Below are 15125 nucleotides of genomic sequence, written 5' to 3'. Positions count from 1 at the left end.
GGGAAATCGTTATTGTCGTATTTGTAAATACGTGAACGTTTTATATTTTTTTTTACGCGAAATGCCAATCAACCAATTAAAATAAGGTTGATTGGATAGAAAGATTAGATGTAATATATTATATGTGGATTATTATTATATTTTTAATTAATTTTTTTTTATAAAAAATTACGGATTTTGATCATTGTTAAAAAAATTAATTTTTTATATATATAAATTTATTTTTTTTGAAAAAGAAATTTTCTTTTGAATAAAATTTTTGGATTTATATTGTAGTTTTATTTGTCTTTGGATTTGATAATTTCATATAATTCTTGACGATTCGTTTTTTTAGAAAGTTTGATTAAGTTTCTAGGATTTGGTTGGGGTAGATTTTAGATAGGTTTTAGTTTGTGTTTGTAGTTTTTTTTTAGTTATTAGAGCTATTAAGTATATTTTCTTCCATTGAATCTTTCATGTCTGAATCACTTTCAAGGATTTGGATATGGGCGATGCCATTTAGATTATTAACACAGATTGAAAATATAAATTAAAAATTGAAAATATATTTAAATTTCAAAATTAAATAATAAAAATTATAATTAATTATGATATTATATTTAAATTTTCATGTTTATACTTACATTTATTATATTTTTTAAAAGTAGCGAAGGAAAAAATTAAATAATTTTAAAAAAAGTAGCGGCTATTAGCTATAGCTACCAAAAAAGATAGCGCGCTTGGATAGCATCATAAATTAATTATATATTTATTAGGGCTGTGCCGATATTAAATATCGGATCAACGCCGATATTTAGCATTTTCCAAAAATATCGGATCGGGCCGTTACCTGTAAAAACCGATCCGATCTTTTTACTTTTTTTGTGTTATTTAATGTATATTTATTTTACATAATATTCTCTAAATAATTTTTTTTAAACAATGCAAATGCACAACACCCCTTTAATTTTATTTATTTTTTTAGATTTATAGTATTTTAAAAGTTTTTTTATAAAAATAGAAAGGAACACCCAAAGTTTTATTTATTTTAAATATTTGTAAATAATAACGCCAATTTTATTATTTATACTTTAAATAAAAGAATTTTTTAAAATATGGTATCTGAATTATGGAAATATTTTACAAAAGACAAAGATAATTTTGCAAAATGCGTTATCTGCGGAATTCTAATTTCACGGGGAGGAATAATGAAAAATTCATTTAATACTACCAATATCAGTAAACTTTTTAAAATTATTGTAGAAATAATTCTATTTTTTGCATAAAAAATATTGATTTTAATTACATTTGGTTCAAAGGGTAGGGAGGGGGGTGAAAAATTAATATAAATATCAGATCGGATCGGTGAAAAATATGTGTATCGGCACAGCCCTAATATTTATATTCTATTTTATATAAATTTATGTATAAATATATATTTTTACTTATGGTTTTGATGAATTAATAAAAATAAAAAAGTTATTTGAAATAGTTGAACATAATCTCATTTTTTGGTAAACTAATAAAATAATATATGGTAAATGTTTTTTAATGAAAAAAATTTAATAAATTAGGTAACTGTCTAAGTTGGACAAAAATCTTGACCCCAGTGGTGCCCAAATTAAACAGGCTTGACTGTATATTTATTTTTTGCAATATATTTCAATTTTTATATAACTTTCTAAATAGCAATTTGATATAATATAAATATAAAAATTTTCCCAAATTCTAGGAAAAACAAAAATTCTCTTATTTTTGCCCATTTTAACGTGCTCCCTATTATTTTTTTAGAGTAATAGAATGTCCCAGCCGCAAATTTTAGGACTAGAACATTGACTCAAGATGTATTAATATAAATAGGCCAATATTAAATATTGATAACATTATGTGAAAATGCATTTTGGTCAATGCATTGCTAATTTAACAATCCACATAGAAACAAGATGTTTAACGTAATAAATGAAAGCATGCTCGATAATAACATGGTCTAATAAGTTATATTTTTCAGGTTATATTTTTAAGATTATTTATATTACCCTTTAAAGCGATTCAATTAAGAAATCAACTAATATTTATACTAATAAATATATTTTTATTGAATTATTCCTATATTCTTCCAGGTTCTGTTTCCAAGCTAATTTAATGTGGTTCCGATATTTTTTACGGTATCAATGACAATAGTGCAATATCGGTGAAGCCATAGTATTTAGAATATATGTTATAATGAAAATAAAGGTATAAGCATTTGTCTTAAAAATTAACCATTTTTTTGTATTATGAAGTTGCCCATACTATTAGTAAATAAGTAGCAGCATGTAATAAAAAATATAAGCCATTTAATATATTATAATAGGAAATGAATCATTTTTTTCATCATTAATATTAATTTAAAATATATTAAGTTACATAGAGCCCTACCGGGCCAACCCCTCAGCCAGACCCGTTGTAACATCAATAATAAAATACAGAGTGGCTATCCCATTAATGGTTAGACATATTCCCGCTATAAAAATTCTTAATATTTTAAATATCATTCATTATCCTATCTAAGAAATCACAAAAAATCCCGAAGAAAAAATAAAAATTTGTACTGTGTATCTGCAACGTTAACCATTAATAATATAAAAATATGGCAATTTGTATATATAACGGAAAATATAAATGATATCAAATTTAATAATGTTATGGGCATTATTAGAATATTAGCATTTATTATATCTTAGGTAAAAAAATTTTAAACAATCAATATGGAGATGATGTGTTATATATATTATCGGGCTATGACAAATTTTATACCAATGCCTTATAAGTAGTCGTTGTTATATAATTAAGCATTTTCAGGTGTTTTAGATAGTAAGAAAAGCTGAATAGGGGGTCCTGTATTTCTTTTACTAGGTGTATTTTTTAAAATGACTTGGTTATCTTCAGGCAATGCAATTAATCACTTCTTATCATCAGAATTAGCTTTATTTAATAATTTTTAAGAATTTATGAATCCCGTATATTTTATATATATCTTGATATCATAAAATCACTCAGATCATGGTCACTCTATGATTATTATATAAATTTATCAGATTAGTCGAATATTTGAGAAATCTTACGAGATTCTGAACATTTTGCATAGAGGGGTAAAAGTGTTGCATGTTGATGAAGCAAACAAACACTATTGAATTATCGTTCCATCGAATTAAAAATATTTAGCCTTTTCAAATAGATAATCATATTAACTTCTTTCCTATTTCGTCATAACTAATTATTTCTAGGGGATTCGAAATTTCTCTTATAGTTCTCCCTGTTATGTAAAATCTAAGGTGTTAAATATTATATAAGCATTAGTATATGATTATTACATTCCGTTTCCTCCCCCAGAAAAGCTGAAATAGAGCTGTATCAACTATTAATATTTTACTATAATATTATTTAAAAATTGTTATATTACTTACATTATACTATTTTATTTTTAATTTTTTTCCTACTAGGCTGTGCAATCCCATATTTATTCTTTATATTATATATTAAAAAATATATTTAAATTGTTACTATCCTTAACACCTCTTCTGTTTAATATCATAATGTATAAAATTATAAATGAAGTCTCGGGAGCCGCGAGTTTAATGGATCTAAGCTTAAATGCAAAATTACATCTAGAAAATAGGATAATATCATATGCAGATGACATAGCTATTGTGTCTTTAAGCATCAAAGAAACGGAAAATCTGTTATACTTACTAAAAAATTTAGTCTAAAAATGGGTTTAAAAATAAATTTTAACAAAACAGTCATTCTTCCTTCCCCTAGTGCAGTCCAAAATCCAAATATCATAATTGGTGATAATATTATTAAGATAGTAGATAAAATTAAATAATTAGGCATATTGTTGGACAACAAGGGCTGCTGTAAAGAAGAATTGAAAATTCGAATACAAAAAGCGAGAGGGGCGTTTTATAAATATATGAAATTTGGAAAACAAAAGAGATTTCTGTATACACCAGATTAATAATTTTCAATTCTATTATAATTCCTATATAATTATTTTGCGGAGATTTATGGGAAATTAATAAAACAGAAAATAGAAGATTACAATCATTCATAAATAAATGCCTCCGAACTATAAATGGCATCTTTTACCCTAAAGTACTATCTAATAATAATTTATGGAGAATATCAAAACACACTCCAATTCATATTACATTAAAAAAACGTCGCATTCAATTCCTAGCTCACATTATAAGGAACTCAGATCAAAATATAGTTCATGACGCCATTACATGGCTCTACACTCATAATAGGAAAGAATACACAAAATATAAATCTTTATGGTATTAAAACCATAAAAGATATTATGGAACTAAACTTAAAAATGAAACAATTTATCAAGTTAAACAACTGCAAAAATTCCATAAAGAAGCTTTTCAGAATCAAAGACAAATATTTTAAATAAAAAATATCTGGGCTTGTTTTTTTATAATGAACTAGTATTTTCTAAACCTTTTCAGGACAAGCCAAAATAGAATTGGTATGCTCTTTAAATTTTTTTTTAAGTATGAATTTACAGTTTTAATTATAAAAAATCAATTTAAAATCAGCCACAACCAACCTTTAAAGTAATTAACTTATACTGTAGTTCTTGGGCATAGGCTCTTTTTTTGTCCCGATCTTTTTCTTAAAGCCTATGGACGTCTGTAACTTTTTTCAAAATGTTGCGCGTACAAGTACGTATGGCTTGCCCACAAACGTGTAGAGGGCTCCTCATATTTTTTTTAAAACTTTCTCTTAAATTAACTTATGTTCCAATTAGATGGAAATGAGGAATACCTAGCGTAGCTCTGTTGTTTATTCAACGCCAGAGGGCATATGCGCTATATATCACGGATCACGGAAATGTAACAAATTTATAAAATAAAATACATTATAATGAAATATTATTTTTTTTTAAATGATAAAAATCAACATACAAATAGAATTAATAATTCTTATTATATAAATATGATTAAAAAAAGTATATAATAAAATTCTCAACTATTTTTATAGTTATCGAAATTTTATAAGCAATAATGGAAATAAATAATTTTATAGATGAAAAAATTTATCGAATATACGAAAAAATAATAGTTTATGTTCATAAAAAATTAAATTAGGCCAATTTTATTTTATAAAGCTAGGTTAACGTTGCATATAAGGTAGTCCTGCAGGTCCCGTCTCGAAAAATAAATGTTATAATATTTTCTTCCTATTCTTCTTTTCCTTGCATGATTGAATTTAAAAATTTTAAAAAAATAAGATGAATTTTTTAATATTCATATTTTAAATAAATAAAATAGATATAATCAAAGTTATTGCTAAATATCCAAATTTAATGCATACCATTAAAAGAATGTGTAAAAATATATTTTGAGTTTGAGATTTCTTCCCTATAAATATTTTTAAGCATCCAGACCACGAACCATAATGGGCCGGGCCTTGATCTTAGAAAAATTTGCCACGAGGCTGCGGGCACTGGTCAAAATTTAGATTTTGCGTCTCTAAAGCTATGTCCAAAACTTTAAAATTCAATATTTCAAACCTTTAACAAATTTTATTTTAACAAGATAGTAAATTTTTGAAATCTACTAATATATATTTTTATTTTTTGATTAAAAAAAGCTTATTTATTTTCTTCGTGAATTATTTTCCTTCAAGTTTTGGACATAATCTCATATACTATATTTAATTTATATCATAATAATATACCGATAATTATAATGATTATTATGATAATGATCCCAGCTAGAATAGCCATCATCTATTGTTTTTTTTAAAAAAAAATATATAAATTAATTAAATCAACATTAATATAAAATTAAATTTCAAATAGATTTTTGAATTATATTTTATAAATGGATTAACTTCAAACTTAAAAAAGTTTGTTCAAGGATCTAACAATTTGATAATATTGTCAGGAATTCATGACATTAACACATAAGAGCGTTATGTAGAAAACCAATTATCACATTAAGTAAAATTATAACAAAAATTTAATTGAAATCTGTTTAATATAAAAATAGGAAATCATACAATTAATAATAAGCTGGGTTTAGCCCATAAATTCTAATGTGTAAAAAATTAGCCTGACCGTTTTTTTAATATTTATTTTGGTTATTATTATATCTTATTATATGTTTATATTTATAAAATATACAATATTGTGAAATAGAGAACAATAATATAAATCAATCCTATCTACTCTGTAAAATATTTCAAACTAACCCGCCTGCCCATTAATTAAAAAATAATTTTTACTCTCTGTCCCTTGTTTAAAATTTTAGCCCCTAAACAGGCCAAATATCCATCCACTTAAACCTCCAATAGGGCCGTATAAAAATAGAAGTAATAAAAAAATAAGATTATAAAATTCTTACAAATATGCTTTATTAATTAAATAAACATGCTTGCATGATGTTTCCTCTTCAGAAATTCTGCCAATTTAAGGTAAAAAAAATTATAATAGAATAGAATGTCAATATTGGACTTGGCAACAATGCAAATGCAGTTCAAAAAATAAAAAATAAATTTTGAAATAATTTCGAACAAGGTTATTAAAAAACTATTTAACTCTTCTAAATACTGAGTACATTCTAAAATAATAAAATGGTTTAAAATCATAGATATTATATATTAGTCTGATCACTAAAGCAATATTAAGGCAAAAAATGATTGATTTTCCTGAGTTTGAAAAAAAATTTTTTACTAATAATCTTTCCATAGACTGATCACTAAAGCTATTAAGGCAAAAAAATGATTAATTTGATTTTCGAGTTTGAAAAAAAATCCTCCAAAAATTTTGAGCAATAATCTTTGGAGATTTTTTTTAAGAAGAAAGATTTTTGATCAAATTTGACATAAAATGTTAAAAATTTTTTGTTAAAAAACTTTTATAACTAAATATTTGTAATTTTAATGATAGAGATTCTAGTTCCAATAAGTTTATATTAAGATATTATGTTTATATGAAATTTTTAGCCGATAATCTTTAACATTAACAACGTCCATAATGTGCTGTTAAATTAGCCTTTAAAAGTAATGCGATACTAGCACCTATATTTTTTTAAGAAATAAATAAAATGGATATATTTTAAAAAAATTAAATTATAACAATTTTTTTGAGATCATCCATATCAAATCTCTCATATTTAAAGAGCTCCCTCTTTTAAAACCACTAATTATAAAATATAATACCCCTATCCCATCTAGTTTTGCTGATGGGAGATTATTTAATCTAGCAAAGATGTTTTTGGTGAAAAAGGAAGTTCTTTGCTGGATGAAAACCTGAGAGAAATCTTAACTTAAAAGTAAATACAAAGTATAGTAATTAAAATTATATAAAAGAATACTTTATTATGTGAAATTATTTTTATATTTCAAGAAAAAATTTGGACATATTTTTGACTAGATAAAAAAAATAGCTAAGCTACATTTAAGATATAATAGCTATAGCGCATATTTTTAGAAAGTAGCTAATTAGTAGAGAAGCTACTTTTTTGTAGTTATAGTGCGCTATTTTTTTTTCTAAGCAGCGCTAACATCATTTAACCATATCCTAACCGAACCAAAATGAATTTGCTCAAAAAAAACCGAAATGGACAAAACTTTTATAAATTTTATACTAAAAAACGAAACGAAACTGGACCGCTATACTTAACGGTTTGAGATCCTAAAGGCGAAATTTCATGTATTATGATTATTACCGTAAAACGAGATCATTAAACATGCGGTAAGTTACATAATTATAACAGATTGTCTAAAACACAATCTTGTGCATTTTATTTATTTTTAGGAAAATTAATTCTAATTTTGAAAGAAAAATTTGATCAGGTTTGAAATTATTTTCGATGGATCTGTTGCTCAGTAAAAAAGCCGCTTCTACATCCATGAGTCAATAATAGAATCAGGGCTGAATGTCCTTTCTTCGCAATTACATGCCAAAACTCCTTGCAAGTCCATATGAAAATCAAATACTAACACTTATGGATTTATATAATTATGCGAGAAATAATATTAAAAGGATTTACTATATTATTTGTCAGCAACTAAATATGTAAGTTTGGAAGCAGGAAAAATAGCTTAATTTTAAAAGCAAAACTTATTAACGAAAACAAAAATTTTATGCTTTTGTTCCCACAGGATAAAAAATTTTTTACTCAAATTCTTTAAATAATATGATATTAATTAATTATTTAAAGATTTCACAATGATTTTTATTAAATATATTTATAGCACAAAGCCCATAGATTTTAGGATCGGGGTAGACAAATTGCCCATATTTTTACGGGCCATGGCGAAGTTTTGAAAATTGAATGCGGATAAATAGGCAAATATGTCGTTATTTTCGTATAAAATTATTATGGGCTGAGCAAGACAACTTGTATACAATTAAGGAATGCGATGAAAAACCAAAAATTTTCAAGGGCAGTTTCAGGCCAGGCCGACCTCTAATAAACTATGATCGTACAAATCTTTTTTTAATTAGAAAGGATTAAGGGCTGGAATGAAAACCCCGAAAATTTACAAAAGAAGCTCAGGCCACGACCTCGTATGATCGTACAAAAAAAATTTTAAAAATTGAAGGGGGTTGGATTTTCAGTTGATCTGATAAGAGATTCAACATATGGAATGAAGAAATGTCCCCATGACTAGAACACTAAATCATGGTTCAAGGTTTATATAATTAAACTCTCAAGCAAAAATTTTAATTTAAAAAAAATGTCAAGAATTCCGTAGAAATATTTCTGATAATTTCGTTATAACAAACAATAAGCCTATTTATTTTAAATATAAAATAAAAAACAAGGCTTTAATTTTTGGTTTAGGCAGGAACCCGAACCGTTATGTATAAAGAATACGGTTCGGTTCAGGGGAGAAAAATTATAAAGGCTCTTATCGGATACGGTTCAGTTGCTTAAAATTATTAAGGTTAGGGTTTGGTTAAGGTTTTTAAAAAAATATAAAGGTTTTTCCAGGTTTTATAATATTTATTAAAATTTAAAAAATTTTAATAAAAAACAGAAAGATACACAAAAACATATATAATTTCATTAAGATAATGCACAATGATTTACATTTATGAATAAAATAAATATGAAAAAATAAAAGATTAACGGAAAATTTGAAAAAATCACCATTATAAAATTAATGGAAATTCCCTAGGGAAAAGTAAAGAACAAATTATCTAATATTATGGTGGAAGTTATAATTTAAATATATAAAACAAAACCGGTTCAAAAAATTATAAAGGTTCGGTTCGCTCATTTTAATGTTTTAGAAGTTTCAGAAAATTATTAAGGTTCGTTCTGGTATAAGGCTCAGTTCGCTCTGGGTCCCTGGTTTTATAATATGAAATTGATCCATTGAAAATTTGAATGCATAAGTCTTTTTTAGCATTAGTAAAAAAAATAGACGTGATAAAAGATAATTATAATCTCATAATTTTGAAATTGTCATTTCAGACCTATCCTAGATTTACCAGAAATAAATAAACAAAAATATAACTTTTAAAAAAACTACCTTGCAATTTTTCCACCAATATTTTCTCTTTAATTTTCCCGCGTTCGTTTCGAATTGTGAGGCACCTTGTTGAAGGGCATCTTTATATTTATTTTAAAAAAATATTAACTAGAACATATATGTATAACCTGCTCTATTGTCGAGTTCTGATAATTTTTGATCCCTCTCTAAAACTTTATCAACGTTAACTCGCATTATATCCACAACCTATATTAAGAAGAAAGAATATAAAATTGTGATTCCTAAAATATGTAATAATTTAAAAAATCATTCAAAATATTTATATCAGCAATCACACATCAAGCTGTTCCAGGTAGTTTCTACATTGGAATCTTAGGTAGGGGGTAGTTTTATTTTAAGAGAATGTTTGATGCAATGGCATCACAGGATAAAAATTGTATTTAAATTATTTCCTTATATAGAATATTTGAATTCCCCTCTTCCTTTTCAAAATAGATTGAAATATTATAGACAATGACCAATACATCGCGAAAAAATATGTCTGCCTTTGGCATTAAAAGTAAAATAGATGCTTAAGTTAAAATAAATATTTATATTTCTTAAATGTAAAGAGAGAAAAAACTAAGCCTTATTATGAGCTAAGAAGGGTCGGGGGTGTAGTAGTTAAACGGCTAATCCGATATTTTAGTTGAAAAATTAGGCAAGCTTCGAGATTTCGTTAATATGATCTCCAGACTAAAATTTTTGGCTAAAATATCGAGTTATCTGTTTATTATTAAATTAATTAAGAATACAGAAAATATATAAAATATTTGTAGATATAGATATCGCATTTAAATGAAAAATAAGAGCAAACAAAATTTTAAAAAATTGCAATGCGTATTATGAGGAAAGGAAAGATTAAGAGGAATAAGAGGGTTTCAAAATAACACTTGTAATTCATTCTTAGAATCTCTAATTGAGTATTTTTTAGAAAGGGCGAATCGTATTTCCCCAATTTGCCTAATAATTTTAAAAATTTTAGGGATTGGGAGCGGGATTACGAGACCTATATTTATACGATTTTTAAACCTCTCGGCGTTCCAGGTTCAGAATTCCAATTAGAAGGGAATGAGGTAACGCATGACCACCTAAGACTAGCCTTTACCGCCGTGTGTGTCAAAACGTTAGAAACATTCCAATAGGACGCTTCCCAACCTCAAATAAATGGCTTAAAGATTCCAAACTATTGAAAAATCTATGGAAATCAAACATTTGCCAATAAACCTATTAATTGTTGGGCCGGTAAAAGCAGTCGGTAGAGAATCAGTGATTATCAAAATAGTCTACCATGCAGCAAATAGAAGGAATAAGACAACCTAACCTATGGCTAATGACAATTTTAAACTCGTCATTCGTGAGTAACATTTCCTTTTTCCTACTCGTAATCGCGTTAAGCCATAATTTTTTTACGTTTTTATATCTACAAAAATACGAATCGAATATTTGCATTTCGATTCGTATCGAATAACTCTTTATTTGTATACGTACAAATAATAACAATATTATTTGATTCGACGAATATTCGATTCAAAACTTAACTATAAAAAAACTCAAAAATGAAAAAATCATATTTTTTTGAATTCAAAATTTAAAAAGTGATTTATAGATGTGGATAGTGTTGTTAATCGACTAAATTTAGTCGACTAACAGAGGACTAACTAATAGTTTTAGTCGAACAATTCGACTAAAAACTTTAGCGACTAAATTAGTCGATTAATTTGGTCGACTAATTTAGTCGACTAAAACGACTAAAAAAGACTAATTAGTCGACTAAAAAGGACTAATTAGTCGACTAAAAAGGACTAATTTAGTCGACTAAAAGGACTAATTAGTCGACTAAAAACGACTAATAAGTCGACTAAAACGACTAATTTAGTCGACTAATAGAAGATAAACAAAAAGAAGTAAAGTGAGAATTTGTCATTAAAATAACTATATGAGTTATATATAAGTTATTTTTAATATATTTTTTTTTGAATTTCTTTTTCTTTGAAGGAACAGGTTAAAATTTTAAATTGTTATTTTTAAACTATTTTAAAATTATTTTAAAGCAAGGTATAAATATATATTGTAAACATGTTATATTAAAATTTCAGTGAAGATGTACCATAGAAAAGTGACAATTGTCATAATCGTCATTTATAGGTTTTTTTGAAATTTTTTGAAGCAAATGGGTAAAAATATATATATTGTAAACATGTTAAAATAAAATTTAAGCGAAGATGTACCATAGAAAAGTGACAATTGTCATAATTGTCATTTATAGGTTTTTTTGGAATTTTTTGAAGCATATGGGTAAAAATATATATTGTAAACATGTTATATTAAAATTTCAGTGAAGATGTACCATAGAAAAGTGACAATTGTCATAATCGTCATTTATATGTTTTTTTGAAATTTTTTGAAGCAAATGGGTAAAAATATATATTGTAAACATGTAATATTAAAATTTCAGTGAAGATATACCATAGAAAAGTGACAATTGTCATAATCGTCATTTATATGTTTTTTTGAAATTTTTTGAAGCAAATGGGTAAAAATATATATTGTAAACATGTTATATTAAAATTTCAGTGAAGATATACCATAGATTAGTGATAATTCTCATAATCATTATTTTTTTTAACTTTTTTGAAGTAACAGAGTAAAATAAATTGTAAACATGTTAATTTAAAATTTAAATGAGGATGTGACATATGACAATTAATATAATCGTTAATTTTAAGATCTTTAAAATAATTGCTGAAACAAGCTGGGTTTTAGCCTACGCCCTTCCATCTATTTTTAAAAGTGCTGACCGATTTAAAAATTTAAACTTTTATTAGTTATTTAAAATTTATTAGGTAAACATTAAAAAATATATGCTTCATTTTAACATTTTTAATACTAAAGTACCGATTACTGTTTTGGATATTATTGTTGAGAGAAGGTAATTAGATTAAATATACTTTTTGGATTTTTTTGCATATAACTAACATCGACGTGGATAAAAATTTAATTTTACACTTTTTCCCAAAAGCAAAGAAAATTCAATTATAAATGAAGTCAAGATTATATCACACAAAAGAAGGGTGTAAATTACAATTTAAAGGATTCAATATATATATATTTAACTATCAATTGATTTTTTTAAACTTATAAATGTTTAAAATAAATAAAATATCTTTGAAAACCTAGAAAATAAATTATACAAAAATATCTTTTTCAATATTGATATTTGAGGTTCAAAATCAAACCTAGATAAGAGTGATTATGATCGATCATCGGAATTATCTGATGATTGCAACTTCTAATTCATTTTTTTTATTCTTAATCCGGTATCTGGTTTCACGTGAAAATTGATATACGACTTAATTCAATAAATAACCATACCATACCTTAATTTTAGAAAAATGATTTTTCAAAAAAATAAAATTTAATTTAAAAAATAGTATATTCTGAAATTTTCATATAATTTTCCTTATTTTTATAAGTTGTTTTGTTTATTTATTTGCCTAAATTAAATAATTCATCACATTTTGAGATTTTATTTCTTATTTTAAATAATTTTACGCCTATCTGGCGCCATTAATTTTTTGTATATTTATTAATTTAATATTATTATTATTAAATAGCCAATATCTCCCCCGACTCTCTCTCTCTCTTTCCCATTATTATTTTAAATTTTTATTTGTATATTCTTTTCAAAATTTTTTTGCTAAATTCTATAATGTCTTTTTCAAACTTAAATTCTCAAGAGGTAAATTAATTTTTTATAAATAAATTAAGGAACCAAATGTTTTATAATAAAAAGACCTTATCTAGATACTTGGAGGTAGAGAAGAATAGTCTTATAATTAGTTCTCAACAGGAAGAGAATGATGTAATATTTTTTATATATATAATTTATATTAGTATACCCATTAGAGTTGTTATTACAATGTAGAAGAAAATAGACAGGAAATCATAAGCAATGAAGAAATCTATATTCGCGAGTTTGACCCAGATTCAGATGTAATATTTATATTTCGATAGTTTAAAATTTCAATAATATTAAATGTAATTAGTTGCAGTTATATTTCAAAAACTAGTTACATAATAAGTTACTTTATACAACATTCATCGCATATATTTAACATAAAAATTTGGATATAATAATTATAATCAATTATTTGAAAAAAATATACAATTTATTTATATAAAAAAATAATTAAACCGAAAAAAATATCGGACCCTAAATCTCCGGGTATACAGGCCAGGACGTATTTTAATTTTTTTTAAAATATACTCAGGCAGGGCCTGAAATTTTTTTTAAAAAAAATACTTGTGCCAGGCAGTATACTTTAAAACCAAATATTTGAAATAGCCATTATTAGCTATAAAAATCAAAAATAAATATGATATATTTTTAAAATGTCCGAACCAGACCTGATAGTAAGTAATTAATTTAGTAGTTTATTCAAAAATAATTAAGTCTTTGTCGTTTTCATAATTATGTTCTATGATTTAATTTAGCAAAATTAAAAAAAAACATTAATAAAATTATTTTAGCATATCCTTTATCCTTAATATTCTTTACATAACATGACCCTTTTTAAGAAACCCCTTTTTTATAAATAAATATTCTCTTCGCATAATTATATCCAATTTTAAACTCGTGAATATATTCTTCCCTTTAGAACCAACTCATTTTTTTATTATTTTCTCCTTCGCGTCTGATTTGTTATTTCAACCCATTAGTATTCACCTCATTCCTTTTTTGTGGCTATATTCAATGTATATTTAAAAAAAAATCAAATCTCTCCCCCTCTAAAGCTTTATTTAAAAATATTTTTTTAGTTTTTCTAGCGCTTGCTACTTCCCTTTTTATTTATATTCAACGCTTTCGTCGCTACATTATTTTTGAACACTTTAATTAAAAATTCTCGCTCTCGTTAAAACTTTGGCTTCTACCAAATTAATTCATTTTAGAGCACCATTATGCCGTTCTCTTTATTTATCACCGCACTATTCCATGAAATCTCCAAATATTTGTCTCGCAAGATGATTTTGAATATTTTATACCCCACAAAGTACAACTCATTTCTAATCTAGAAACTAATCATTTCACTCTTATTACATCCCTCGTCGTTTTTTAAACCAAAATTTATTATCTCTTCACACATTGGTCACAAACAAAATTGTTTATCTCTGCAAAAAATTATACATTCATATAAATTGAAATCTCTTTCCCCTTCGAGCATTAACTTTCGGCACTACTCTGAATTTCAATACTTATACATTTTCACTCCCACATTTATATATTTCTGTATTAATATCAAGCTCTCCCACAATTTTACTATGGGCGTTTTGAGCTCTCTATATAATTTATTTCATTGACTCCAAAATAATTTAACACAGCATTTGTACACTTTATTTTCAATAATTATTAATTAAACAAATCAAAAATTCCAACAATATATTTTTTAAAACTAAATTTCATTTAAAACAATTATTGATCACAGATGATCCAAAAAAGGCCATATCAATCAAAATTTGTCGATCCAAATGTATATTTATACATGGGTCATTAAGCCCCGCCGACAAAACCATTTCTCTTCTTTTAATTATACATTAATACC

The 15125-nt window shown here is 25.2% G+C and overlaps 1 protein-coding gene across 3 annotated transcripts in view; it reads right to left on the bottom strand.

Moving 5' to 3' along the window:
• Positions 1 to 15125, bottom strand: part of LOC135930830 (vesicle-associated membrane protein 3-like) — a 52001-nt gene that overhangs the window by 10625 nt on the left and 26251 nt on the right. For 2 of the 3 annotated variants that reach the window (XM_065467753.1, XM_065467647.1), the window contains exons 3-5: positions 9651 to 9729; positions 9523 to 9602; positions 5713 to 5764 (exon numbers count right to left, since the gene is read on the bottom strand). In XM_065467753.1, coding sequence (XP_065323825.1) covers positions 5713 to 5764; positions 9523 to 9602; positions 9651 to 9729 — 211 coding nt within the window. Of the gene's footprint in view, positions 1 to 2241; positions 2271 to 5712; positions 5765 to 9522; positions 9603 to 9650; positions 9730 to 15125 lie in introns of all 3 variants that reach the window. The other variant, XM_065467700.1, reaches the window with a different exon arrangement.

This window comes from Gordionus sp. m RMFG-2023, chromosome 1, assembly GCF_954871325.1.
Source record: "Gordionus sp. m RMFG-2023 chromosome 1, tfGorSpeb1-WG-v2, whole genome shotgun sequence".
NCBI lineage: Eukaryota > Metazoa > Nematomorpha > Gordioida > Chordodea > Parachordodidae > Gordionus > Gordionus sp. m RMFG-2023.
Note: the sequence above shows the minus strand (reverse complement) of the source record. Positions and strands in the feature narration are given on the sequence as shown.